This window comes from Dunckerocampus dactyliophorus, chromosome 14 (assembly GCF_027744805.1).
Source record: "Dunckerocampus dactyliophorus isolate RoL2022-P2 chromosome 14, RoL_Ddac_1.1, whole genome shotgun sequence".
Lineage (NCBI taxonomy): Eukaryota > Metazoa > Chordata > Actinopteri > Syngnathiformes > Syngnathidae > Dunckerocampus > Dunckerocampus dactyliophorus.
The window spans coordinates 13,456,246-13,484,165 of record NC_072832.1 but is presented as its reverse complement, the minus strand read 5'-3'; the positions used below and the strand labels follow the sequence as shown (position 1 = coordinate 13,484,165).

General features: G+C 39.0%; 1 protein-coding gene across 20 annotated transcripts in view; it reads left to right on the top strand.

The window, feature by feature from the left end:
• Positions 1-27,920, top strand: part of LOC129193610 (neurexin-1a-like) — a 310,368-nt gene that overhangs the window by 15,221 nt on the left and 267,227 nt on the right. For 8 of the 20 annotated variants that reach the window (XM_054797912.1, XM_054797910.1, XM_054797920.1 and 5 more), the window contains exons 3-5: positions 6,042-6,059; positions 8,435-8,464; positions 9,575-9,622. The exons of 5 other annotated variants lie outside the window; for them this stretch is intronic. In XM_054797912.1, coding sequence (XP_054653887.1) covers positions 6,042-6,059; positions 8,435-8,464; positions 9,575-9,622 — 96 coding nt within the window. The remainder of the gene's footprint in view (positions 1-6,041; positions 6,060-8,434; positions 8,465-9,574; positions 9,623-27,920) is intronic. 7 more of the 20 variants (XM_054797921.1, XM_054797916.1, XM_054797914.1 and 4 more) reach the window with 3 other exon arrangements.

Genomic DNA, 27,920 nt, shown 5'->3' with positions numbered 1-27,920 from the left:
CATCGATCCCCTGGTGGCTTTGACCTTTGGCTGAAGGCTTTTACATTTTTCCTTTGAGTGCCTCCCTTCTTCTTGCTCCATTTATTCAAATGTATTTTTCTTCTTTTTTGTGCATAATTAATGTTTTTCTGTCCTTGTTCTCCTTTCTATTCTTGTATGCTGATAACATCACATGGCTGACTTGTAACTATGAACAAAACGAGTACTTTTAACAAGTCCCATCTGTGTTCTTGTTCATATTTTATTTTATTGTTTCCATCCATCATTTCCAAAATTCCCTGTCATTGTTTATATATAATCCTGTAATGAATTCTGGTAGTGTTGCATTGCGTTTTGAGTCTAAACTTCACTCCTTGCTCATCATTTGCATAGAGTTATAAGAAATACAGGGTTATTCAAACAAATGACCCAATTTCATTACACAATATTTTATGAACCAATAGAAAACACCAGCCAAGTCACAAGTACTCACAATCAGGTTTTATTTCCTGTCTTAAAGTGGTCATCGTGGCCACCACCTGCAGCACGGGCAACATCAATACAATAAGAGAATTCCTCCCAGACGTGTATCAGCATATCACGATCCACTGAGTTATTCGCTGTTGTTATTCAATGTTTAAGGTCATCGAGGTTAGTGGGTAGCGGAGGAACATCTTTTACATAATCCCACAAGAAAAAAACTAACACACGGTGAGGTCTGGGGATCTCCTAGACCAAGCACAAAGAGCGAGGTCTTGGGCTCTCCTCCGACCAATGTTGCCGGAGGAACAACTGGACTACAGCGCCCCCGTGGCAGCCATTCAAAACTTCTATTTCAAATGATCCCTGACTCATTCCATGACGATGCTTGAGAACTGACGCGATGCCTTATGCAGTCAGTTCATTTGTTGTTAATAACCCTGTAAAATACTGCAAACAAATAATGTACAATGTAGAAGGATAGATGGTAGATCAAGCCAGAAGTCTTAATCTTAGTCCAAGGAACATAGAGGGGTGTCTCCGATACATATCAGCATATCGTGGGTCAGTTCTAACGATATGCTTGGGGGAAAAAGGTGGGTTTTGAGTTGACTTTTAAATAGAGAGAGGGTGTCTGCCCCCCGGATTGAGTCGGGGAGATGTTTCCATAGCAGAGGAGCCTGATAACTAAAGGTTCTACCTCCCATTCTACTTCCAAAAAAGTGTACCTACCATTTTAAGTAACCAGCCTTATGAAGAATTGTTTTATTTTGTGTTGTTTATTTGCTGGCATAAAGCAACAACAGGAAAACGATAATACAATTCAACACAAGATGCGTAAAAAGTGTTGACATCCAAGTCTATTAACCAGAGAATGTTGATGAATTGCATTTGAAATTGCGTGCGTGCATCAGGAAAGCGGAATTATCATAAGAAAGAAAACAAAGTACAGGATAAACACATGGGCAGCAGGAGTGTAGACAAACCACAAGCCATCAAGCTTCTGCAGATGTGACAGCTAATATTAAACACAAAGGAAAAAATATACATAAAGGTAATTCCCAAGGACATTTCTCGAGTGTGCTTTGAGGACCTGGTCTCAGTTGTGCATTCTTGTAGGATGAAACAAAATCTGTATGATAGCATAAACCTGCCGCACATCATTTTACATTATTGTCATCGGCATTACTGTTTTGCATGACCTGTCTCTATTTGTAAGTGTGGCGTCAAAAACTATTTCACAAAGCACCCATCCCGTCAATAGTGTGATTATATATCTGCTTGTTTTCAGTTAATAATGCTAAAAATGTTGATAGAACTCTTTCAGTCTCCGCCCTGATCTGACCACATCCCTACTCAACCATGTATGCACATCTACTTCAAACCTGCATTATTAATAGAGCATTGAAATGTAATATTGAAATATAATTTTTAGTGATAAATGTTTCAGCTTTTCTTTTCAGGCTTAGTTCAAGCTGACCCACTTTTTTAAAAATAACAGCAGCACGACAAAACCGCTTCAGTTTGAGGCTATTTAGAAATTGAACTCGCTTTATGTAGGACAAAAAAAAAAATACGGTTCAATATTGAACATGAGTTGTCAGAGCCTTTCATTTAGTCCACTCAGCTGATTCAGTGAATGTGATCACTTCCTGATTAGGCAGAGCATTTGATCAGTTGTGAGGAACTGATTGTTAATTCATTAAGCAAGGCTAAATGGAGTGCGCTACTCGGCTACTAGCAGCAGAGGTGCTGTTGGTTCAGTCTTCACTAGTTAAAGCTGCTGCATGTCACGGATAAGCAGCTTAGGGTTTAGACAGCTCCAAAAATCTCGACTACAACATCAGCAGGGCACAACTTGGCTTTTTGAACAGTTTTGCTCTGATCAACCAATCAGAGGACAGAAAAGTACTGATGTCACTGTGGGCCAGCCAGCAGGCCCTGAGGGGCAAATCTGAAGTCTGATTGACTAAAAAACACCCCCATTGCGAACAGTATGTATGTGACGGGGGCCAGCATTCTCGTTAGAGCTCCAGAAAAGCAACGAAAACAAAGAAGGCCATGGATACGAAAATCAGTTTTTCGGACATAAAAGAACGGAACTAAGATTGCAACAGGAAGACAAACCAAACCGAAATGAAAGAACATCATTCAAACTAAACCACTACATTACCAACAAGGCCAATTAAAGTGCATAGTACAATCCCTCAAAAAAGGATTGTAATTTGCATAAATAGCAGCAGATAAAAACTGCTGTTATATGCCATGTGACGACTATACGCCTTCGGGGTACAGTTAAGTTATGTAACCTCGTTTGAAAACATTAAGTGTCATTATCCAATTAACAAAATCTCAGAGGAGCCTAAAATGATTGTTGTTTATTTTTGGAAGGGTTGCATCCAGTGGTAAAGACAACATTCATATATGGTTGACAGATTTAGGAATCTTACCTTAATTCTTACAAATGTAAAGCACTGCGATACCTAAAGGCTCGGTCCCACTGCGCCATCGAACGAGTCGATCACTGTTTTCTAAAGCTTTGACTTTGGAAAACAGTGATCAACATGTTTTCCTCTTTTCTGATATGTGGCAGACCAAACCTCTGTTTGTGTTTGGTTCATATTGATTTGGTCCGTCTAGGGCCTAGCTCGAGTACTCAATTAAAACAACAAGCTTCAGATTAATCAACTAAGAAAATAATCGTTAGTTGCAGCCATAAGCATGAGTAACGTCTTCATTGAGCCCATCCTATGGCGCATTGAATGCTGAGTAATGAATGTCTGCTTAACTTATAATATGGTTTAAAGTCACTCTTTGACAGACAAAAACTTGCGATCTTGATTCTTAAGTAGTAGTTTTTACAGTCGCCGTCATGACGCCGTCCTTGCGCATCACTAATCAACGTATGCTCAGTCAAACTGTTACAGTAGCTACTGTGCTAGCACCATGGCACATATGAAAGCATGTTTACATCACTGTTATTTTGGAATACTATTATTTAGGACTACCCAACAGCTAGCCAAAACTGGACATCATCCAATGTTTGGAATGGCTGTCAGTGTCTGGATATGTCTGTAAACCAGCTGAAAAACAACACAAAACAAAAAAAAGTCTAAAACAGATACGCCTACATTTGTCAGACGGAATCGTTAATTGCTGCAGTGGGATAGAACTTTAAAGAGTTAAAGGTTGATTCCCGCTAAAAAACTGAAATCTCGAGAGTGAGCCCTCACTGGGGTCCAACGTCAACGTCACAAATCTTCTGGATGACCAAACTGGAATTCCCAGATACAGAGATGCATTGCAAACTCTTGCAGACGGTCCCCCCACAAGAGTGGACGATGTTATAGCGGCAAGGGAAGGGACCGATTACATCGTGCTTCCTTTTCCCCATTGCAAATGTGTTAACAAGGTGCCCCAGTAGTTTTGGATGGCACGAGCTAGGTTGTTTCATGATCATGGGCAAAGGTGATGTGGCAATAGCAGAATAAACATACAAGTTACATCATTTTTAACCTTCCTCAATTTGTTTTGTGTTGTGCACCGCAGATGTTTCATTCACTAAAGTGGTACCTTGACTTTTTATTACAATTACACACATTGGGAGTTCCTGATCAGTGCCACAAGATGCAGATGTGTGTGATAGATGCATTTTGGTGTTGTGTTTACTAGCACAATAGCACTAGGATTGCTTTGTCAAGGGGATTAAATGGATTTATGTCTCTGGATTAGGATGTAACCAGCTGGGTACATTTGTGAAAGAAAGTGTGTGTGTGTGCATGTGCGTGTGTGTGCTATAGGGGGCTTGTTTTAATGGCCCATGGCAGGTGATACTGCTGTTCAAAGCAAAGCTTCTTTCCTTCAGATCACAACACAGCGCAATCTCACAATTGTGACATCTAAAGATTGTTGAGGCCGAAAACACCGTTGGAATGCAGAACTAACAATTATTATATGTAAAAGTATAATATTACTAAAACAGTAAAATGATAGCATTACAAGCATTAAGTCAAAATACTGTGTGAAAATTCAGAGCAGTAAAAAACCTGCAACACCTCACAGATATCACAAAAACACACCGTGACTCTTAGTGAAGCTATCAATTAATGTGTCTGTCATTATTGAGGGTGTTCGCATCATTTATTTATTTTGTTTGCTTTACAAGTATCATTTTTATGCTTTGCTTGGATGTTTTCCAGCAAGTGTCCTTTTCATCATCAAGCTTTTGTGAACAGAGTGTTCTGAGTTATTCCGCATTCAACCATTTGGAACACAACACTGCTTCGGTGTGAACGAATATATGAACAAAACAGCAAAAACTGTAATAGTTAAACAACATTACTACAATTTTAGTATTTCTTTATCTGAACTGGTCAACTGAAACAGCAGCGTGTTCCAGTGTTTTTGGTCTTTGTTCACAAAAGTGTGATTTTTAATGTTCTTGTGCATGGTGTCTGAGGGGAACCAGTGAGGAGGGTAAGTTTTTGGGTCAAATCATCGCTTGAGTTTGGGCCAGCAACCCATTTTAAAGAGGTAGGAATTTTTTTGTGGTTTTTACATTGGGCTTTGCTGCGTTTCCCCATGGGTTGTAATTGCATTGCTTTCTTTCAACAAACATGAAATAGATATCGCATGCTTCTGCATTGAGCATTTTAGTATTTATTTTAAAAATAAAGCCTTATAATTACTGACATGTTCGGTATTTTTATGTTTTTTTTAAAATATGTATTTAAGTAAATAATTAACCCTGGAGAAAACACCTATTGACTGACTGTTTTGCTTTTTTTATAGGCAGTCTATGGGCCTTAAACATCTCATTTTGCATGCACGATGGCTGTAATTTATTTAGCCTGCATGTAACATCAAATTATTTGATTAAACTCCTGATAATGTATGTCACCTTTTTTTTTTTTTATTTTTCCCCTCATGCCACTCACCACACAAATGAAATTTTAAGCTATTTAATTGGAAGGGCACTGCCTCTGGACCTTGTTTGCAACAGCAAATCACCTGAATAACACCACAATCATCACTGCCTGTTCTGACACCGTGCATTCAGTTACCACACACGTATTTAATAAGAGTTTCGTTTGCTTTCTCTTGCAGTGCATTTCATTACACATATCCTAGAGTAGCTTTTATTTCAGAATAAAAAAAACATTATTAGTACGGTGAATTAAGTAGTTTTTGAAGTTCATCATGCTTAAATAAACGAATTAAAGCGCCCTACATAACACAATGAGTAATTCTCAAGATGTGCTTTATCACCCTCGAGCATCATGCCTCATAGCCCTTTTTTTAAAAAGTAATTTAGCAGTGTTGCTGGGTGTTTTATCAGCCTCTTAAAATGACAAGTTGAAAGAATGTAATACTAGAAGTCAGAGCCACATTAACATTCAAGCCTATCATATATTCCAGTGTATGAGTAAGGACAGGGAAGGCCTATACAGGGGTTCTAATGGGTCACTTGCATGTGATTTTTCAATGCCTTGCATGCTAACAACATGCAAAGGCCTGTCTTAGTCTGCATGCTGCTTAATGAATGTCTTCCTTTCTTTCTCTTTGCCTGTCTGTGCTTCCAGAAGATAAATATACAGAAGGTGGGTATAATCACAGCTTTCAGTTCTTGCCAAAGTGAATGTATACTCGTGGCTAAGGGCCCCATGCACGTAAGGCGGAGTGGTGGTTTTGGTGTTCAGTGTTGCGTCAGTCACAGTTCAGTCCATTGTGTGAAAATTAGTTTTGATTAATTGTGTCTTGTTAGGAGCTGAGGCACTACTTGGCTGTAGTTCACCTTGTATATAAGAATATGTTTAATACGACTGAATGAGGAACCTATGAGGAAAGTGTACAGTGATAACCAAGTCACTCTTAGTTGAAGTAGGTTATGCATAAAAGTAGGATTAATTTGTATTGTAATGAACCTAAACCTAAATAGTTTTACATTGACATACTGTACTGTATATACCCTGTACTTGTTTGTATAGGATTGGTTGAAATCAAAAGTCGTGGCTTATTGTAAATTGTTTTTGGAATATATTCTAGAGTTTCTGTTTGTTGGGTTGCAACTTAAGTCTGCCTTAAAGTAAACAGGTTAAAATTCAATCGCCACAATTTGTTAATATCAAACAAATATCAGTGTTGAGTCGAGTATTTTTGAGCTATTCAATTTGAATTAGATTTATTCAATGCAGAAACCATCAGGTCAAAGCCAGTGGCGGAGCTACTTAGTGGGCGTGCCCAGTATTGGTGACTTTCCGGCCACCCCACTGGCCATTTAGACATTTCAGGCATCAACTTATTGTCACCTCTGTGTGAGTTATGCTCTTACCTTGGCCACCCCAATTAAAAACTTCTGGCTCCGCCACGGGTCAAAGCGGTTTATGCATTTTTGTTGATCCCATTACAGATAGCATTTTTTTTCTCCTCTAATTTAACCCCGTCCATTTGCTTTAAGTGTTTAAGAGAGTTTAAGAGTTTAAAATTCTATTGTTTATTTTGTACAGAGGTTGTCCTTGGTTGGGCAGGCCATGAGGTGGAGCCAAGAATTTTATTGTAATAGTTTCTTGTGACTTTAAAAAAACAAAAAAAACAGCGCTATTTAAAGGACAACTATTATCATATTGTTATATTATTTTCTATATATCGTATTATCTTTGTTATTTTTGCACACAGTCAAATATTATTATATATTATATTACATATTATATATATTAAAGTCGTTGTTCTGGTGGCATGTTTAAGGTCAGATAATTAAGAAGTACATGCCATGGCCATATTTGCCATACCGTGTTTCCTATAATAGTGGCCAGACATTTATTTAAAGTAAAGTATTGAAGAGGAAATCTTTATTTGTACAAATACTACTGTGTAGATATGCTGCTGTGTGGTGATTGGTCAATGGATGATGGTTACATCCATGTTACCACAGGAATTGGATGTCTTACATGAACAATTTCTATTTGCTTGTGTTTCTTTCTGGTTGCTGTCAATAATACAGTTCAGATAGTTTCTGCACAGATAAAATGAACTCACCCGCCTCAACAGCACAGCCAAGCGAACAGGCGCAAGCACTCTGGCAAAGTTGAAACTTCTAACTTTGTACTTGTTGCATGGCTGTAAGACTGCTCAGCTGTATTTTGTTAATCAGGTGATTTGTTTTTTGTTTGTTTTTTTCAACCTAGTTGGTGGGTTGGCCATGGGTTTGTTTCGGGAAAGAATAAATTAGACTACCTGATGACAGACCAGGAGCGACATAAAAATGACCACACAATGACCACACATTCTGTTTTGCTACATTCACTGGCAAGTTACGGAGCTCATGCAGCGATTGGCATCCCACCTAAGGCCCCGTCGTGGAAACACTGACCAAATCTGGCTGTTGTGTACAGAACTGTGCACAAAATGTTGCTATAATACAGGTAGTTACAGCTACCTGTTGGTTTTCTTAAGCAGGAAGAAAAGGAGGTGACTGTTTGAGGTGAGGTTATATGTTGAAGTGGATGACACCTTAATAGGGGAATGGAGTCGGAGCGGAGGCCACTATTTGAGGAAATGCAATACTGGAAACACTACAATAGTAGTGGTGGTGTGACTTCATTATTATCATTATTGACAGTCACATTTAGATAAGTATTTTACTTCAAGCTCTTTGTTTGCATCTTTTTGATAATGTGTACATATTTATAGTAGGTTCTTACATCTTTACTCTAAAATCTGTATTTTTAATTTGCGCTGAAACATGAATGAAGATGTCTGAATGAGTAAGTGGCCGATGACGCATTTCAACTCCAAATGCTCATCAGGCTTGACCCCGTGTGTGCACTCTCCTCTTCCTCTCCGTCCCACTCTTCCTGATCCCGTTCCTTCCAGTAACACAGACATCTGTGAAAAGAGATGCCTGTGTGTCTGTTTTTTCACACAACTTCCCGTGATCCCTTGTTCTCTGCTGACTGTGCTCTTGTTTTCCTTTAAGGTCTGGCACACCTGATGATGGGCGACCAAGGTATGAGCGCCGTTCCTTATTCCCGCCTACCCTTCATTGTCCCTAATGCTGTCATTGGGATTTGACATGTACAGTATGTGTGTGACTCCCAACACAAAGATTGACACTTCTAATGCGGTCCTTCATTCGTATGACCTAGTTGGTGTTAATTCTCGTGGTGACTCACTTTATGAGCTCATTGGGCTTTTTGACTCCCCACTCTGGTTAGGTCATGTCTTCCCATTCTGATCTTCCTGTGTCTCCTCTCAATATAGATGATCTACTGCAGGGGTGGAAAACCTTTTCTTCTTAATTCAAGTCATGAGAGGGGAAGAATTTCTGGGAAAAAAAATATGATGCAGCAATCAAACAAATCATTTTGAGCAGTAGGGGGTTAACTCCCTTTGGGCTTTATAACAGTACAGCTGAGGTTTTATTTGTATTTCGAATTGCATGACAGGCTGGATCAAATGCTCTTGAGGGCCGGAGGTTCCCCACCCCTGTTCTTTTGTATTGTATTAGAGAGGGGACAATTTAAAGATATAATGCATGTATTCTCATCTATTTCATGTCATGGTTTCGGTCATTGTGGCTCCTCATTCTGCAGCCGTCATTTTTCTTTGTTCCATTTGTGGTTTAGTTTGTAGTCATGTCTTTATTTGCACATGCAGAATGTGCAACCTTCATGCCTCTTTCTCATTTCCTTATCCAACATTGCTCTTATTGGTGTCTCCTCTCCTTCTGTTCTCCTTTACTGTGTCTGGAACTTGCTTTCACTATGGACCATCTCATCAAATGTCATAGGTAAAAGTAAAGGTACTTCCCCTCTCTGTGTTTATTTATATAGCCAATAATGTAGTTGAGGTCAATAAGCGGTCTTCAAGGTAGGTGCAGCCTTTGCTTCACACGTTCATTCTGTCGTCTGCCTGCTGCATGAGAACTGGAGATGAGACGACAACATGGGCAGCACATGTTTTTTTTGTTGTTTTTTTTTGGTTCGCATAATGGGCTTTGGGTTTTGTGAGACGTGATCATAGTGTTGTGGGCCTCCCATCCTGGCTGTGATCCTCACCTCTTCTCCCTCTGGGGTAAGTGGACGTCTGATCTTTGCCATTTGACTCTCCTCCTCAGGGCAGAGAGGGGAATCTTGGCTTCTAAGGTCCCTACTCAGCATTCAAGGTAAAGCTTCATTTCCTTTTTGGTGTTGTACAGAGCAAAATATAGCAAGTCATTACTAGCTTACTGGATTTGCGGAAGACTGAATGTGTGTTTGTGTGGTTTAATAATTGGGCATTACATTGAATTACACTTTGACATGCCATTGTTCCATTTGCGTTTTGCTTGCTCTAGCCGATTACTGTTGCAAATCCACACTACATGCCCCGGTCTTTCTGTATTTGTTCAACATTGTGTCATGTTAAATGTAACTTGTGAAGCAGGACCTAAAGAGGTAAGTCTTTGACTGTACATAGCAAATGCCGATGTAGTTTTGTGTCCATGCTGACAGTATATGTTAGAATGGCTGATGAACTTACCCACAAAAACACACCGACACTGAAAACAATAGTAATTGCTCACATTTATGCACACATGGAATTTTCTATTGTTCTTGTTCTAAGGTAAGTGTCATTCCTGTCTTTTATCTAATGTTGCTGCTCATTATTTTTACACGGATTGTAATGCATATGCACAGGAATTCCGCAATAATAATAAACTCACAGGAATGTACAGTGGACAAGTAAGGGTTGAACACCATCCATTGTAGGACACTGCTTGAAGGAAAAACATCCGATAAGAAACAATCTAAAATAAATCAATCAATTCCACGGTCAAGCTGTTACATCATAAAACCTTTACTGTTCAGCCAATGTTCAAGTACCATTTAGCATTCTTAACTGTCATACTAGTGTAACTATTGGGTATCTACTATATACTATTAGGCACACTCTTTCATAATGGATATGGAGATTAACAGCCAATGGACGAAAAGCCTCTAAAGATAAGTATAAAATGTACATTTTCAGTACAAGTCTGCGGCTAGCTAGCAACTAACACTAGCAGGTAAAATGGGCAGTTGACACCATTGACTGGACTAATTGTCTCATCAGCCTCACTGTCTTCACTAGATGCTCCTTTTGTTCAGTCATTCACTAAAAATATGAATATGTTGATCTTTTTTTTTTTTTTTTCTTAGCCAATTATCAAATGCTGTTATGAGTTCAGAGTTTTTGTGCTCAGAGGTCAACTGAAAGTGGCAAATCCTGACAAAAATGTAGCACTGTAATTAGTCAAATACTGCAGATAGACACTACAGTATTGTTAGCACGCCGAGTTAACGACTGAGCCTAGTTGAGCTATGTTGCTAACCAAAACAGCAGCGCCCACTGAATTACATCAACAGACTGACGTAAATTATGTGGTCATGCCAGATGTTTTAAACGAGTTCCCTTGTATAATATTAAAAATGATCTTCCAAAATGTGTATTGGAGACAACTGACAGATGGTTGTTCCATAATTTTTACTAATATTTGATTCAGGGAGAAATCCCAAGAATTATTAATATAAAAATATATATATATATATATATATATTCAATAATATTCTAAACGTGTTTTTTTTTTTGGTGGGTGGTGGTGGGGATAAAAGGCTTCCCCGTAGTCGAAACGTCTTCTTCTGGAGTTCAGTAAATATACTGTATGTAAACTGTGTTCTATGTGGAAGTAAACAGGCATCCTGGACTCATTTGGAACCCAAATCTGTGACTGGTTGCATTACAGTCTCTTTGTGTTTATCACTGACGCTGATGATAGACGATGCCTGTCATGTGACCTCCTGGTCGGTGCAACAAGCTGTAAAATGGCAACGATAATGGCCGACTAATGTACTGATGACTCCAGAATCCCAGTTTGTACTTAATGTAGTGTAGATATGTGACATTTATATGCCCACAGAATGTATTTGTGTACCAAACAAAACAGCCTTGGATGTGACAGAAGGGAAGCGACGGGAGGAAGACAGTGCTGATAAGGCACAAACCTGACATGCGCAGCACATGGCTTCTAATACTGGCTTTGGTTAGTTGCACCCCTGTGGTGTAAACCTACGCAGTCCAGTTATGTAATGTGTAGTCCCACACATATATAGCCTCATTTCAGGAGGAGGGACAATGGCTGAATGTACTGATGGCACAATTAACATGCACAATGTATTGAAACAGAAACCTGACACACAGTAGATAGTGCTTCGCGTCCTCCTGTGTTATGTTTCCCACCTTTTGAGAATAGGTTAGTTTCATGCGCTGCGCGAACTGCATTCCTAAAAGCTTTTTTTGCAATCCTCATCCAAACACTCTAGAAAATCCTCATCCAAACACTCTAGAAAACTCACAATAGTGCTTGCAGACAAATCCTCAGTATTTAATTCCTGTCATCACAATAAACATCCAGCTTAAGCAGGGTGGCAGGCTGTGCACACAAGCTAACAGGTGCAACCGGGCTCTTTCTAAATTAGTCTACTTTTTTTAATCGACTTGATGCCATTTTCAAAGATGGAAGCCGCCATTTTCTGTAATTTTCTGTAAAGCGGGACGGTAGATTGTTTTCTTAATACGTTTAAACACGAAGCACAATGCTTTACATCACAAATTAAATGGATGTTGATCGCTGGAATTGCCTTTTTTTGTGTACAATAGGGCCTGCTAAATCCTCTTGACATATCCAGCAATTATCTTTTTTTTTGTTTGCTTTTTTGGACATATGCGCACTTTTAGTAGTCTAGTTTGTGTCACTTTTGTGCATCTACATTTGTTGTGATTGTTTTATGATGAAATTCACGTCATGCAAGGGAAGTCCAGGAACTGATACAGGGACAAACAACAAATATAGAAACAAGGGAACTGAGCATCCAAAACATAAATGCATAAATGGAAGCACAATGCAGGTTTAAGCCCTAAATATGCCTCACACACTTATACATTTTATCATTTAAAATGCATTTAATAAGTATTCATCAATAATGAATGATAATGAAAGATAGAACGGATGTAATCGGAGTTACAGTCCAGCCTTTTGCCTGGTTGTTAGGCTAGTTCTACAACTGCGCACACAGGGGGGTCGCCATCTTGCACTGACGTCACTTCGTTACACCCTACGTACACGTATGCGGTCTTATTATGCTTTCCTGTCTAAGTTATTACTGACATAGAGTTGATGCGATGTGTTTTCTGCCGGAAAAAAATGTAAAGTAAAATAAAAATAATAAACATAATAAAGAATAATAAACATTATTTTTTAAAATGCGGAAAATATCCGCTAATTTGCGGGGTCGCGAGTGCTGAATCGTGAATATGCGAGGATCCATCATAATACAAATAAAAATAAAATCAATGTTTTTAGATCACAATATTACAGTATCTGAACTTGAATGCGTTCCACGACTTTTGTGTTACTTTTTGGTTTACATTCTCCAGAACAACTGTGAAAGTCTCGCTCGGTGTTTAAAAAGGCTACAATGTATACAGTTCATTACACAAAGAGGACTATGGAAGCGTCTGTTCTCCTAAAACGTCTTGCAGAGTTGGTTAATAAGTCTAAACAAACACGTCTAAAGAGATTAGCTAGGTTAACCAGTGTGTAGCTAAACTAAATAAAACTAAAATACAGAAAAACGACTTACCTTTCGAAGATGCCTGGCATACTCGTTATGAAGAAGGCATTTCATAGGTAAATTGTTGCATTTTTTTCCAAAAAATGTCCAAAAAAAAAGCTAAACAGAGAAAAAAGCAAGCTAAAGAGAGGAGGGAAAAAAGCCACTGTGAGTTAATCCTTTAGATACTCAATTCAGTAGAATTCCCAATTGTAAACTGTGGAGCTTTTATACATTATGTATATTTTGTTCACTTTTACGAGACATACAGAATTATAAACAATTGGTAGATGCTCGATGGAATACAATGTCAACATACAATTGTGTTGTGTTGCATTGCTGTGTTTTTCAAACAAAATGTGAGGGCGTCCAAGTTGGTACTTATCAAAATGAAGATTACTTAAGTGCCATTCTAGGAGTAAATATGTCACCAACTAACAACTGAGCAGTAAGTAAGTGCGCCATAAAAAGTCTAATTGACAAGGCTCAATAGTGTTAGACCCAGTAATCTTATCAAATGAAACGGCATGTACTTCTTTAAAAAAAAAAGCTAATTTTTATGGCCAAATACAGTGATAATGGCTCCCACCGTGTGTAACATTTTGTATTTTGAGCTATTTTCTAAAACAGGAAGCAACTTGCCCAAGTACAACTTTAATGCATGTGTCTAACATCTTCATGTGACAGGTATCAGGACACTTTGAATAAACACCAGATGTTGCCTTTGTAGCGTTCACATGAAACCACAAAGACTGACAGCCAAATCCTTTCAGCTCCATTGACCATCCCCTAGGATTACAGTATCCTTGCTTTCGTAGTGGATAATAAGCACATATGTGGCATCCTTACTTGGAAAAGTAAATGACAACTTTAAAATTGATTGTTTGAATACAAGCCTCCATTATTAGTAAGAGTAAATGCTCGTCCATGATGATGACTCATAAATAGGACAAAGACACATTTAAAAAAAACAAACCCTGAGACTAAGTGGTCAACTCAGGAAAAAAAATATTTTTAGTTGGAATGCTGACTCAGAACTTTCATCAAAAACTCAACATCCCCCTGCATACAAATGAGTTCCCTTTGTGTTTTTTACCCATTGGCCCAGCGTTGTTGTTATGCATCACACCCAGTTGAAGCTTCTGCACTTTCACACGTAGGATTACTCATGTTCCATTATTACCAATATGCTAAAAAGAAACGATGATGGAAAAATACAGTGACGCATGATACACCTTGTGCCATACGTACATGCTAAGTGACACATCACTTGCTGAATTTATTTTAGGATCACAACCTACTGCCAGTTACTTGTCAATGTTCCACTGTACCAATAAGACAATAATAACAGACAATAAGATTAGAATGATTCAGAATCCCCGTACCAAACTGAAAAGGCAAATAAGTAGAATAATGTAAAAATCTTTATGAAAAAGGCTGAATAGTATTGCCTGAAAACCTTTTGAAAAGTGAATAATACAATAAATAATGATTGCTGATAGCTTGTATTGACAAAGCGAGATGAGGAAAAACTATTTCAGTTGTATTTTGATGAAAAAATAAGCACAGCCGTACCTCGGTTTTTGTTGTTAACCTCTCTCAAAGACGCAGTCGAAAACCGAATTATAAAAAAACAAAAAAAATAATGTAATTTCAATGAATCTGTTCCCGATACCCAAAATTGTTAACACAAAACACTTTTAATATAGAACAATTATAGTTTTAGATGCAGAGAGAAGGATGTTGGCTAAGCTGACATCCATCATGGATAACACCTCTCACCCGCTACATGACACTGGGTTCCCTTAGCAGCTCCTTCAGCAGCAGACTGTTACACCCACGGTGTAAGAAGGAGAGGTACCGCAGGTCCTTCATACCGACCGCTATCAGGCTCTACAACACCTGAACCTTTTTGTATTCACTATGTCACTATGCATTCTTTACTTGTGTATCTTGCTTGCTGCTGTAACAGGTGAATTTCCCTGCTATGAGATTAATAAAGTACTACTACTACTACTACGAAAACAATGTGTAATACAATGATGAATATAAGGGATACATTAACATTTAACATTTCTTTTACCTTTATTGAACACTCTTGTTGTCAAGAGTGACGGCAATAAGCGGGGAGAGAGGACGGCAAGGGAGAGCCACATGCCACCTACATACGTTGCTACGACTTCTAGGTTAAACGACGACACAACAAGTTACACTGTCGTGACTCCACAACCCCAAATCACTTTACTACAGTTTGCACCTTTTTTTGGCTTCATGGTACGTTATTTTGCAACCGTACTCAATTTATAAAAAAAAAAAAAAAAAAAAGCATAGAGACATTCAGAAAGCTTGTTCGCCTAACACTCAGAGTTACGCAGTGTACCTCATCAGAACAGGCAGCACAATGCTTGATAGGTACAGACACGGAGACACACATAATGATGACGATTAAAGGATTCCCTGGCTGGAATCTGTCAATAATTCAAAAAGAACCAATATCCATTCTTCACAGAGACTGAGTCACCAACGAATGGATTATTTGTTTGGACACTCGATTCCGCAGTATCATACGCGGGCGAACGGGTTTGTTTGTTAACCACAAAGTTTTTTTAGCCGTAACATAACCGAGACCGTGCACGAAAACGAAGACATATTTTTGGCAGTAATTTTAAATAAAAAAACTGGGGTGTACGAAAACCGAGGTACTCTTGTACACTTTCGATTTCAAAACAAGTTTTCCCACAGGAAACTCTGTAAGTACAAGTCTGTTCTAGTGTCAAAATTTCAACATTTTAACTGTCATTAACAGTACAGACAATGTTTTTATATGTGTTATATTTTAACAAGTTAACCATTGACAATATTGACTTGGCTCAGCTTCTCCTGCAGGAATGACACCTATGCATGATTGATGGGCTACAACTATTAACTCATTGTAAATACAATAATAATAGTAACGGTATTATAGTAATACTATGCTGAAAACCAAAAAAACAAAACCAAAAAATAAATGGGACGACAATAAACTTTGATGATGTGGTGTGCTGTCCACATATGGCCGTGTTGTTTACATGTTTTATTTAGCCCGCTTCCTGACCATCCATACTGTATGCTGAGTACAGTAAACATATCTCACCGTAAGATTCCGTTGTGGAAATGGCAGTGTTGTTTAATTAGGACACTGATTATGTATGCCTTGGAGATTGTAGCTGCTGTGTCAGCCACTGTCTAACTAAATACACACGTACAATTTTCAGTCTATTTGAATTCATTTGTGAATACAAAGATGGCGTTTTGGTGTTAAAATATGGCTTTTTGATACATTTCTGCACACCGGCATGCGTCCAGGCCTCATTTAATGTATTAGTGTCTTCAGCAAGAACATTGACATTTATGACACCGGTAAGGTTTTATTGTAGCCATATACTTAACATTTTGGATTTATTTCAGCTTCTGGAGGTTTAGTTTGTTTTCTTGTTGGTGTAAACATTGCCCCTATTCCTGTGGCTTTGACTTATCGTCTGGAAAATACGGTACCTGAACATTAAGTGCCGCACCAAAAAGGTCGCCGACCCCTGATATAGGACAAACATAATGCATTACGCTGTGGCTCATTAGACATGTTGGCCTTCTGACTTTCAACCCCATGCACTTTATAACATCTAAGAGTAGCAGACTTTGTATGAATAGCGGTCTGTGGTACTCTTTAGAAATACTTACAATAAAAGATGACAGACATATAATTCTCACAGCCCAAAGAAAGAGTGAAAGAGAATACAAAAATAGAGGGGGGGGGGGTGTCGATCAATGTGCACATGGCTCATCTGGCTCCCCAAGCAGAGTGGAAGAAGATCTACTTGAGATCAATATTGTTGGTCGATGCCACTGTGAGACTGCAGTGATGAAAAACTCTTCTTTCTCAGCTTGCCGATACAAAAGGATGAATCTCAGGGTGAGGAAGGGTGCTACCTATCCCACTAAAAGGGCTCTATTTCGACTTGGGTTGCTAAAATGTATTGTTTGCATGTTTGCTTTAGTTACATTTAGGCCATTTTACAGGCAGGCCCAAGGGATTGAATGCTGCCTGCTGCCCTGGTGATTGACTGCACAGGCAATGCAATCACATTCATGCTGTCAGTATGCCCACAATACATGTTTATAGAGCGATGCTTTGTACGCTATACTGCTGCTTTGTTGGCTGATTTATGACAGCAAGCCGCCAGCTTAGCTACCCTTGAAAGAGCTACCATCTCTAATAGTGCATTCATCTTCATCTATTATTAGTCAGTGATGTGCTACCTTGTAGACATGTTAGACCAGGGGTGTCCAAACTTTTTCCAGTGAGGGCCACATACTGAAAAATGAAAGGATGCAAGGGCCACTTTGATATTTTGTAAACCAACACACATAGATATGCAAATATGCAGTATATATTTCAATTAAAAAAAAGCATCTCAGCTTTGTGATATAGGTGAAAAAGCGTATTAGTATGAACTTCAGTCTTTGCTCTTTTTTTTTCCTATTTTTGCTGTTTTGTTTCCAAATATTTGAACTTCCTTAGTAAATCTTTGTCATTTTTTCTTCGCAACTTTTTCTTTCTTCTTAATGTCATGACTTTATTCTCATAATTTTTTACTTTATGAGTAAATTGCGACTTTTTTCTCTTTAGAATACAACTTTTTTTTCTCTTTTTTTATACGATATTCTCATAACATTACAACTTTTCCCGCAACCTAATTTTCCAAAAATTTTAACTTTTTATTTGTTGTTTGTTTCTCATAATATTATAATAATATTTAATAATTTAACTTTAAAATTACGTAATTGTTCCTCATAATATGACTAAAATATTCTTATGAAATTAATACTTTTTCTTGTTAATTTACAACCTTTTTCTCTTAATATTTTCACTTTATTTTAAAATTTCTGCTGATTTTTTTTCTAAGTTATGCTTTTAGAATGCGCCGTGGGCCAATAAAAGCATTTGGAACTTGTAATTTAAACAAAACAAACAAAAAAAAACAACTGAAATAGGTTGTTTATCACCTGATTAAAAGTTTAAGACCACATCAAAAATTTTTTACAGATCCTGAGCATTATGGAACAAAAAAATCAAGTGGTAGACCCAAAAAAATCACACCTGCGCTGAGCCGGAAGATCCAATTGGCTGTCCATCAAGACCCAGGGCGGTCTTTGACCCAAATGAAGGCCCTTACTGGTGCCGACTGCAGCGCAATAACCACCAGCATCTGCGGGAAAAGGGTTAAAAAAAATAAAAAATAAAAAAATTCAAAGACTTCGTCTCCTTCAACGCCACAAAACTGCCGGTTGAGACTTTGCCAGGGAGCATCAAACATGGGACATCGAAAGCTGGACAAAAGTTTTATTCTCTGATGAGGAAAAAATGTAACCTTGACGGTCCAGATGTGACCGTTACTGGCATGACAAGGAGATCCCACCTGAGATGTTTTCTACCCGGCACAGTGGAGGGGGGTCCATCATGATCTGGGGTGCTTTTTCATTCTGTGGAACACTGGAGCTTCAGGTGGTGCAGGGTCGTCAAACGGCGGACACGTGCGTGCAGATGTTGCAGCGGGCATGACTGAGGGCCCTCGTCTGTGTGGTAACAGCTGGGTTTTTCAACAGGACAACGCTGCAGTTCACAATGCTCGCTTGACCAAGGACTTCTTCAGGGAGAATAACATCACTCTGTTGGACCATCCTGCATGTTCCTCTCATTTAAATCCCATAGGGAACATTTGGGGATGGATGGCAAGGGACGTTTAAAAAAAATGGCCATCAGTTCCAGACAGTTGATTCCCTTCGTGAAGCCATCTTCACTACTTGGAGCAACGTTCCCACTAGCCTCCTGGAAACATTCGCATCGAGTATGCCCAAAGCAATTTTTGAAGTGATTAACAAGAATGGTGGAGCTCCTCATTACTGAGTCCTACTGAGAACATTTTTTGTTCTGATTTGGAGAGTTTTTTTTGTTATTTTTTTGAGCGATGGTCTTTTGATCAGCTGATAAACAGCATATTTCAGTTTAATTGTGGTTTTCAGTAAATTACTTTTTCAAAGTGCTTTTTGTCTCACTCGCCGTTCTTGCTTTTGCATATTTTAGCTCTACTTAAACCTCATTAAGATCCAAATGTGCAAAATGCAGATTGTAGCACTTTTTCAACTGGTCTTCAGATTCTGATCAGGAGTGTACGTAGACATTAGTAGAAGTGCTGTTTGATAAATTTTACAGATTTGAATTTATTTGTTCTTTGTTTTTACGCTTTCACTTTTATGCAAATGTACTTTGGCTTCTTCCTAGCACGATGGCTAGCCATGATTCCCGCTAGGCTCGACTGCACTCTATTTGTTTACAGCCTAGACGCGTGACTTATATCGTAAGGCAGTTACACTTCCTGTCCCTGTCTTAGTAGATAAAACAGATTTTGAATACATAAACCGTTACATCACCAGTATGATGTCCTTGGTATGATCATCCAGAAAAAGAAAATTGCATTCATCCATCCAATAAACTTGTTACCCACTTTAGTATGAGGTAGGAATGGCATTGTAGCACTAATAGCGCTAATTAAAAGTATATTAGGTGCATATGTTGACTATTGGTACAATATTGCACCCAGGCACAGGCAAAAGTGCCTTCATTTTCAATGATGCATGGTAAGGAAGTGGCAAGGCTCCCTGTGGGAAATTGAATAGTCCATTTCGAATCGAGTGTGCCCTGGAAAATCCATGGGGGTCAGTGGCAATTTGTCTCGGGAGGTGTGCACCAAGAGTCATTACACTCAAGACCGGCATGTCCTCAGGGACAAAAACACTCTTTAAAAAGGAGGCGTAGTGTTACCTTTTCATATGTCTACAAAATAGCTCACATTTCTGTGTATTTTAATTTGCCTTTGCAAAAAGGAATAAACAGTTGTTGCAATAATGAACAGCAGGTTCCGCAGCAATATGATGTACTGTGATGATGTTGTATTATGTTGTTTTCTTTCCAGTAAGACCTTTGTTTGAGAGATGGATGGATAGATGGGTAGGCCAATCATTAGATAAATATATTTAAATAGGTGTTACCCTGCTTTGGCAGCTGTCAAGAATGCTCTCATAAACCTGCCATGTTTTGCAGTTTTATTGTCTGAATTGTAGTTTATTTGACTTGAATGCAAGACAAGGTCTCGCACATAGAACCACCATTTTTTTCCCGCCATCCTATTATCTTCTATAGTCCTGCCAAGAGAGTTTTTTTTCCACTCAGGCTGCAAGAAATTCATCTGTTTCTGTGTTATTCATCCGGCCTCCCGTCTCATTTCCTGCCTTATCCCACAACCGCCCCCACCCCCCCACCCCAACTTCTCTGCTTCCTGGATTCACATCACCTGTGCACTGCCCCCACATCCCTTTGAGACTGAGCCAGGGAAAGACAGTGGGAGATTACATGACCCTACTTGGTCCACTGCTATTGTATCAATGCGTTTCTCAGAGCAGAGTCTTGTTTCGCTTTCTGGTTGAGATCCATCGGCGCACAACAAAATCAAAATGCCAGCGAGGCTGCTGCTTTGCATTGTTTGAGGAGCTTCTGCTCTTTCTGTATCGATTTCAGTCTGCTGCACAAGGAGACACAACTCTTAACAGTTTTAAGCGCTGAGGCAGTGTCTAGTCATGTGAAAAATATTTGGGAATAATAGGCAATGGCTAGTCTTTGTTTAACAATACCGGGACATTAAGGCAAGCCAACTTTGTTTATATAATACGTGTACATAAATAAAAAACAAAATAAATAATGAATGAAAAGTACTTATACTTTTATATGCTTTTCAGTGATTAAGTGGTCATTTCGCAAGCTTCCAGTGAAAACGCATATAAAAGTACACTGTTTTATCTTTGAGTTAGTTGAATTTTTATATATATATTTTTGAAATTATTTAGAAAGCTGTTGACCTTCTGGAAATAATGCACCGTATTTATGAACTCAAGTATTTACTATTCCTGATATTCCGTAAGCGACATTATAATGCTTCATAATCCTTGCCACTTTCCTCTAATCCTGTCACTTTCAAAGTGTGAAACATCCAGTGGAAAAGCCACCCGGAAAGGAGACAGCAAAAATCTCAACAAAATAATGAGAATGAGACAAAGCCTTTTGTGAGTAAGCAATTTATTGAAAACAACCAATAAACTGAAACAGGCTGTTCCGCTGCTGATCAGTTTAAGACCATAGCTCAACAAACCCGGAAATCCCCCTAAAATAGAAATAACATTTTCAAAAAAGAACTCAGCAATGAGTAGCTGTGCCATTCTTAATCACCTCAAAAATTGGTTTGAGCATGCTTGATACCAGTGTTTCCAGGAGGCTGGTGAGAATGTTGCTCCAGGTGGTGAAGATGGCTTCATGGAGGGCATCCACTGTCTGGAACTGATGTTCATTTTTGTAAACTTCCCTTACCATCCATCAGAAATGTTCTCAATTGGATTTAGATCAGAGGAACACGCAGGATGGTCCAAAAGAGTGAGGTTATTACACTGGAAGAAGTCCTTTGTCAGGTGGGCATTGTGAAATTCAGCGTTGTCCTGTTGAAAAACCCAATCTATACCACACAGACGAAGGCCTTTACTCGTGAGCGATGCCCCCCTGCAACATCTCCACATAGCCAGCTGCCGTTTGAAGCCGCTGCACAATCTGAAGCTCCATTGTTCCATTGAAGGAAAAAGCACCCCAGATCATGATGGCGCCTCCTCCACTGTGCCGATCACCTGTAGCTCGTACTACTGCAGCCTGCAGAGATCCCTGTGTGCAGTGTAGTGTCCTACTATGTCTTAGGTAGTGTCCCCTTCCCCGTTTCCTTCACAGGCGTGTGGCAGGAAACCCAACATGTCTGCCGTGCAGAACTTGAGAGTAATGCAAAACATCATCCCAGGAAAAATATCTTGCTTTAATTTAATACGGCATTTGAAGAACAAACACTGGCGGCAGTATGGTGCGTTTTTGAGGCTCACGGTGCAGCAACAGTGAGTCAAACGGCAGCTAACATAGTCAACACTTGCTCATGTGACCGTGACAGTCAGAAGGTTCAGAAAATAACTCGAAAAATAATTGAATTCATCCAGTGGTGGAGCTACGGGGTGGCCGTGGTCACCCTTGGTCACTGTCCGGCCACCCCAGTGGCCACCCCCACGACTGAGGGACAATTTTGACAAACACGGCTCTGTGGTGCAGAACATTAGTTCAGCCTAACCACCGTTTCCACTTGGACACATTTCACTGCAGCACACAACTTTGCTTGTGGAGGAGCAATAAAATCAATAAAACCGGGTCTTGCATGAACTGCAAGCGGTTTTTTTTTGTAATCAAGTTTTCCTTGATTACTTTGGTCGGTTCCGGTGAAGTTTTCTGACTATGTTGACTTTGACTTAAATTCTGAAGTGTGAGTCAGCACATAAATCTGTTAATAATGGAAGGTCTCTGTAGCAGCATGTGTGGGTATGTAAACCAAGGAGTCTAGAGTTAAAACAGGAGTGCTGATCGGCATCCACTTCCGTATTATGCCCTGCACGGGTTAAGCCACCATGATAGGGAGCAGAATTCAGAAACTATGCATTGAAAACATTGCTCAGCTATTAATTGCTCTAATAGACGGTCCAAAAGCAGTGGTGGAGCCACCCCTAGCCACCCCACTGGCCATCTAGACAATTCCGGTATCAACTTATTGCCGCCCCTATGTAAGTAATGATCTCACCTTGACCACCCCAATGAAAAATTTCTGGCTCCGCCACTGAATTCATTGGACTGGATGAACAACTTTCTCAGGCGTGGAAGACACCGAGTTCCGCTGACTGCTCCCTTGCTTTGAGCCCAGCTACTGCTACCTGCCGCCACAATGTACTCTCACATTACGGAGGTAAAACCTGCTTAAAGAAGGTGTTTCATCCTCTGTAAGTTCTTGAAAAAGTAAATACAATATATTTTTGTCTAAATTAATGTGATTTTATGTTTCCTTTTTTCAACTCGTATAGCCAATAGCAGGGCTGCAACCAGGAATTCTGGGCCCCATGAAAAAAAATCATGTTGCCTTCCCCCGGTTTTATTTTTTAATAATTACCTATTTTTTGGAATTGTCCTAACACTCACCCCAATACAGCGCCCCTGGCTAGTAGCATTCATCTCAGTTCTAACCCAAAGCATCCTTCTATGCATCATGGACGCAAACATGCTTTAGGTATTATTTGTCTGTGCAAAGTGAGACTTTCATTAAATAACAAGCGGGATTTATATTGATTACTGTTGGCAATTGCACACTCTGACCAGTTGGTTTAATTAAATCATATTTTGGATGTGTGAGAGCATAATCTTGTATATCTGTTCAGGTATTGAATTTAAAAATAAGAGGCTCCGTTCTTATTAGTGCTTGATAAGCTCGCCTCCTGTGGGGACTAACATTATGAACTGTAATATATTACTTTGAAAAGGCGCTGCTGAGGCCATAACTCGTCGTTTCCTGCGCTCATGCGAAGGTCACTAGGGAGATGTCAAAACATTTGTGTTATGGACAACATGCAACCACAGCAAAGCTTCCAGGGGTTAAAAGATAAACCGGTCTTGAGGTTCATAGTTGTGCTCGACCATTAGGCTGTAGAATTTTGACTTCACTTTCTTTTCGTAGCATCAGATTTGGACTTATCACTGCCACTTCTATCATTAAGAATAATTACAAAACAATTTTTCCACAGTTTAGATGTGAGAGCAGCGTGTTTGTTTTAGCTATATTATGAATCTTTCCTGCAAAAGGCTTTTTGAAAATATTAGGATGGTGATATGCAAAATCCAGCAGCACCTGGTTTCATTTAATGATCCTAAGAATGCTTGCATATGGATGTTGAATATTATTTTCATTAAAATAGATCTTGCCCGACAATATTGCAAAGCGTGTAATGTTCCTTCCAGGACATTTGAAATCATTTTTTTTCTACCCACTCAAATTTAATAATGGTATTGTCATCTTACCCAATGGAAAGTTACAAAAAATCTTGTTTGAATATGAAAAAAAAAAACTGTTTTTATGACAAAAATCCTAAAATGAACATCAACGCTGCCATGAAATACAGATTGAAATTCAACCTATTTGTATAAGACACTAAGTTTGGATTTTTAGGATGTCCAAATAAGAAAATAATAGTTTAATGGCCACAGAATATTGTTTCATTTAAAAACTATGGAAATATATATTTACAGGGTAGTATATTTACATACAAATTCATTTCTTATCCTTAAAAATATAATTCACAATTGTATTAAAATACAGTATGGATATACAGTATTTAAGGCTTTTCATAGGAAACATGACGTGTACCATTTACCAGTATAGAAGCTTGAATTTTGCACTTAAAATGTAATTTAGAGACTGTCAGTGACTAAAATAGGCTCGCTGATAAGAGGCGGGGATGCCTTGCACATCATTAAGTGTGAAATATAACAACACACCACCCGAGCTGCCTGCTGCTCCCCTGGAGAGACAACAGCCAGACAGGACTCGGCACAATTATAGCTAAGAGAGCCTCAGACCGACCTAGCTTCCATTGCATCATTTTATTTTAAAATAAATCGGTAGGACAAAAGTGCAATATAACACATGTAATGTAGTACCTAATAAAAAAAAAATAAAAATGAATCATCTAAATGCTTTTTCACAAGCAATGAGTTAGGTTCTAAAACCCACTCTTTTATGTGTGAGCATAAAATACGTTAGTATTTATAGTAAAAGACATTTCTCATCATTACTGTAGCTCACAGTAAATGCAAACGCATGAGTTAATCAGTGAAATGCCTCCTTAGACTACTTTTCAATGTTGGACTACTACCAGTTCTGTATTGGTTCATTATATCTGAAAAAGTAGGACATTGCGTGTATGAGTTCATTGCAAATAACAGTACGGCAAGGATAACATGCATGAGTTTCACACCGACAGCTGGGTAGCGCAACCAGCACTTTAAAGAGCATGTAAAGGGAAGTAAAGTTGCTGGATGCTGATCACGAGGGATGTCAATCTCTTTGTGATGGACGATTCGATTCGAATCTAGCTACACAGGTTACGATACGATTCAAAAACGATGTTTTAAAAAAATATCAACCGACTGACCAGCAGCTAATAGACAGCTCTAGCAATTAGCGGCCGGCGCTAGCAGCTAGTAGCCGGCGCGTTTCGTCGGCAGCCCAAGCGTAGTTTATAACACACTGTCAACCGATTTCTTCTCTCGCGTTACTCTGTGCATGTTTCCATAATTGAATAGTATACAATTTATGGCTGATTATTATCGATACAGCAATATTTTATTGGTTAATCGGAATCGTTAGCTTCGCAAACCGATTATCCGGTTGCATCGGTTTATCGTCACTACTGACCACTCGTGCTACTTGAAGCTTGAACCTTGGTTAGGTACTGCATGGGTGTTGTTGTATATAGTCTGTATACAAATTTTAAGCCATTTGAAAAATTGCAAGAATTTACATTTCGCACTGTTGGATCTGAAGGAGGTTCTAAGTGGAGCTTCAAAATGCAAAACAAAGAAATGGGAGTGAGGGAAAAAAAAAAGTTGAATAAGCAATTTACGGCAAACAAGCATTCAAGTGAAATAAGCTGTTCATCAGGTGATGAAAAGTGTAAGACCACAGTCTTTAAAAGTCCAAATCTAGGCAAAAATGTGGATTCAGTGTCATTTTCTGTCAGGTAATCATATCTTAATGGTAAAGGGAAAAAAAAAAAGCTTTCTCTCTTTGAAAACAGCCGGATCGTTGAGCTCCATAAGCAAGGCCTCTCACAGCGTGTCATTGTTGCTGAGGTTGGACGCAGTAAGACAATCATTTTAAACTTTTTCAAAGGTTATGGAACAAGAAATTAGACCGGAAAAAACGTCACCGGCCCTGATCCGGAGGATCCCATTGGCTGTCCGTCAAGACACGGGATGATCCTCTATCCAAATGAAGGTTGTTACTGGTGCTGAGTGCAGTCCAATAACCATCAGACAGCAACTGTGAGAAAAGGGTTTTTACGAAGAAAAAACATCTTCAAAAGGCCACGTCTCCTTCATCCATCCATCCATCCATCCATCCATTTTCTATGCCGCTTTTCCTCTTTAGGGTCGCAAAGCCACCAAATTGCCCGTTTGGAATTTGCACGAAAGCACCCAACATGGGACATTGAAAGGTGGAAGGAAGTTTTATACTCCGATAACAAAAAATGTAACCTTGATGGTCCTGATGGCTTCCAACGTTACTGGCAAAAAGACAAGGAGATCCCACCTGAGATGTTTTCCACACGGCAGATTGGGGGGGGGTACCATCACGATCTGGAGTGCTTTTTCCTTTAATGGAACAATGAAGCTTCAGATTGTGCAGGGGCGTCAAACAGCAGCTGGCTATGCAGAGATGTTGAGTAATATAAGTGTAAAGGTGACAACACGGGTGTTATTCCATGTCCAGAGCCTCTATAGTTACAAAGTTGGTCTGGAACCAATTATTAACGTTTTTGACCTGATTAGCTTTTGAAAGGTATACACGCAGCGACGATAAGAGACTAATTTAATAGAATTAAATATTTGAATAGAAATGAATATATGCGGACTATAACTTAGAAAACGTCCAAATCAAATTGATTTGTCCTCTATTCTGCCAACACACTCTAAGGGGCATTTTTGCATTTGAGCATTGCTGCGATATGCAATATCCTAACCAGCATTTAGTCCTCAATTTTTTTGTCCAAATACAATATCAGGAAAATTTCTATTCCTAAGGAGGACGTTAACTAGTTAACTAACCAGCCTATTCTATCACTTTTGAACCACCTTGATCACCAGATGGTTAAATCCACCTGTCTTGAGACAAAGACCTGTGACCTCAACAGACACAATCAAACACCATTTGCATTCATTATGCATCCTTATGCATTATACAACTCCTATGGAATCCACCTGTGCCCCAGCATAGAGCTTCACAATGAATAGGCAATGAATAATATACATTACAGAGAAGGAGAAAATGTGAATGTAGTGTTGACATAGGTATTTTCCAATCTTTATCATATCTCCCCTACTCCAGTTCCCTTGGGATATAAGGGATGAGTGCAGAAAGTCTCCTAACGCTGTATTTTTTTTAGACTGCTGACAAGCTGTTCTCTGGCTATTAAATCCATTTCTCACTGTCAGTGGAGCTGGAGCTTCTTCGATTTGAATGAGGAGATACCGGGGCTCCTGACGCAATGGGACCTACACACAGTATACACAGCGAAGGCTACACACAGTCCATCGTTTGCGTTGGGCTTTAGTATTTAGCAAAATGATACATGTATATTAAGTAACTCTTATGAGTATTTATGTTTGGTTATGTTCCAACCTTACCTTTTGAATACAGATAACCAACAAAAGTTGTTTTTCTCACAAGGATGAAATAATCAAGCACTACTCTTGACCATAGAGATAATATTTGCAGTCGCGCTGCTCGTTCGTCCTTAAAACAGCTTGCCCCCGTTTAGAACAGACATTGTTGTGTGCTTTAATACAGTGGACACAGATTGTGTAATCACTGTTGTGTTTGCTGTTAGGGAAAGTAGGCTGGTAGGTCCCCACTAGGGAGAAGACAAAAGGGAACTAAGCAAAATCGCTTTTTGTATGTGAGGCTCCTGAGCTGCCTCTTTTTATAGCGTCTTTATTGTTGCTTTACGGGCTGTACTAATGCCTCGTTTGGCAAGAACACTCTCTTAATAAGCCCGATTAAAAAGACTAGATATACAATCCAGCTTGTAACGAAAACGCTGGCTATTCCTTCTGATAGA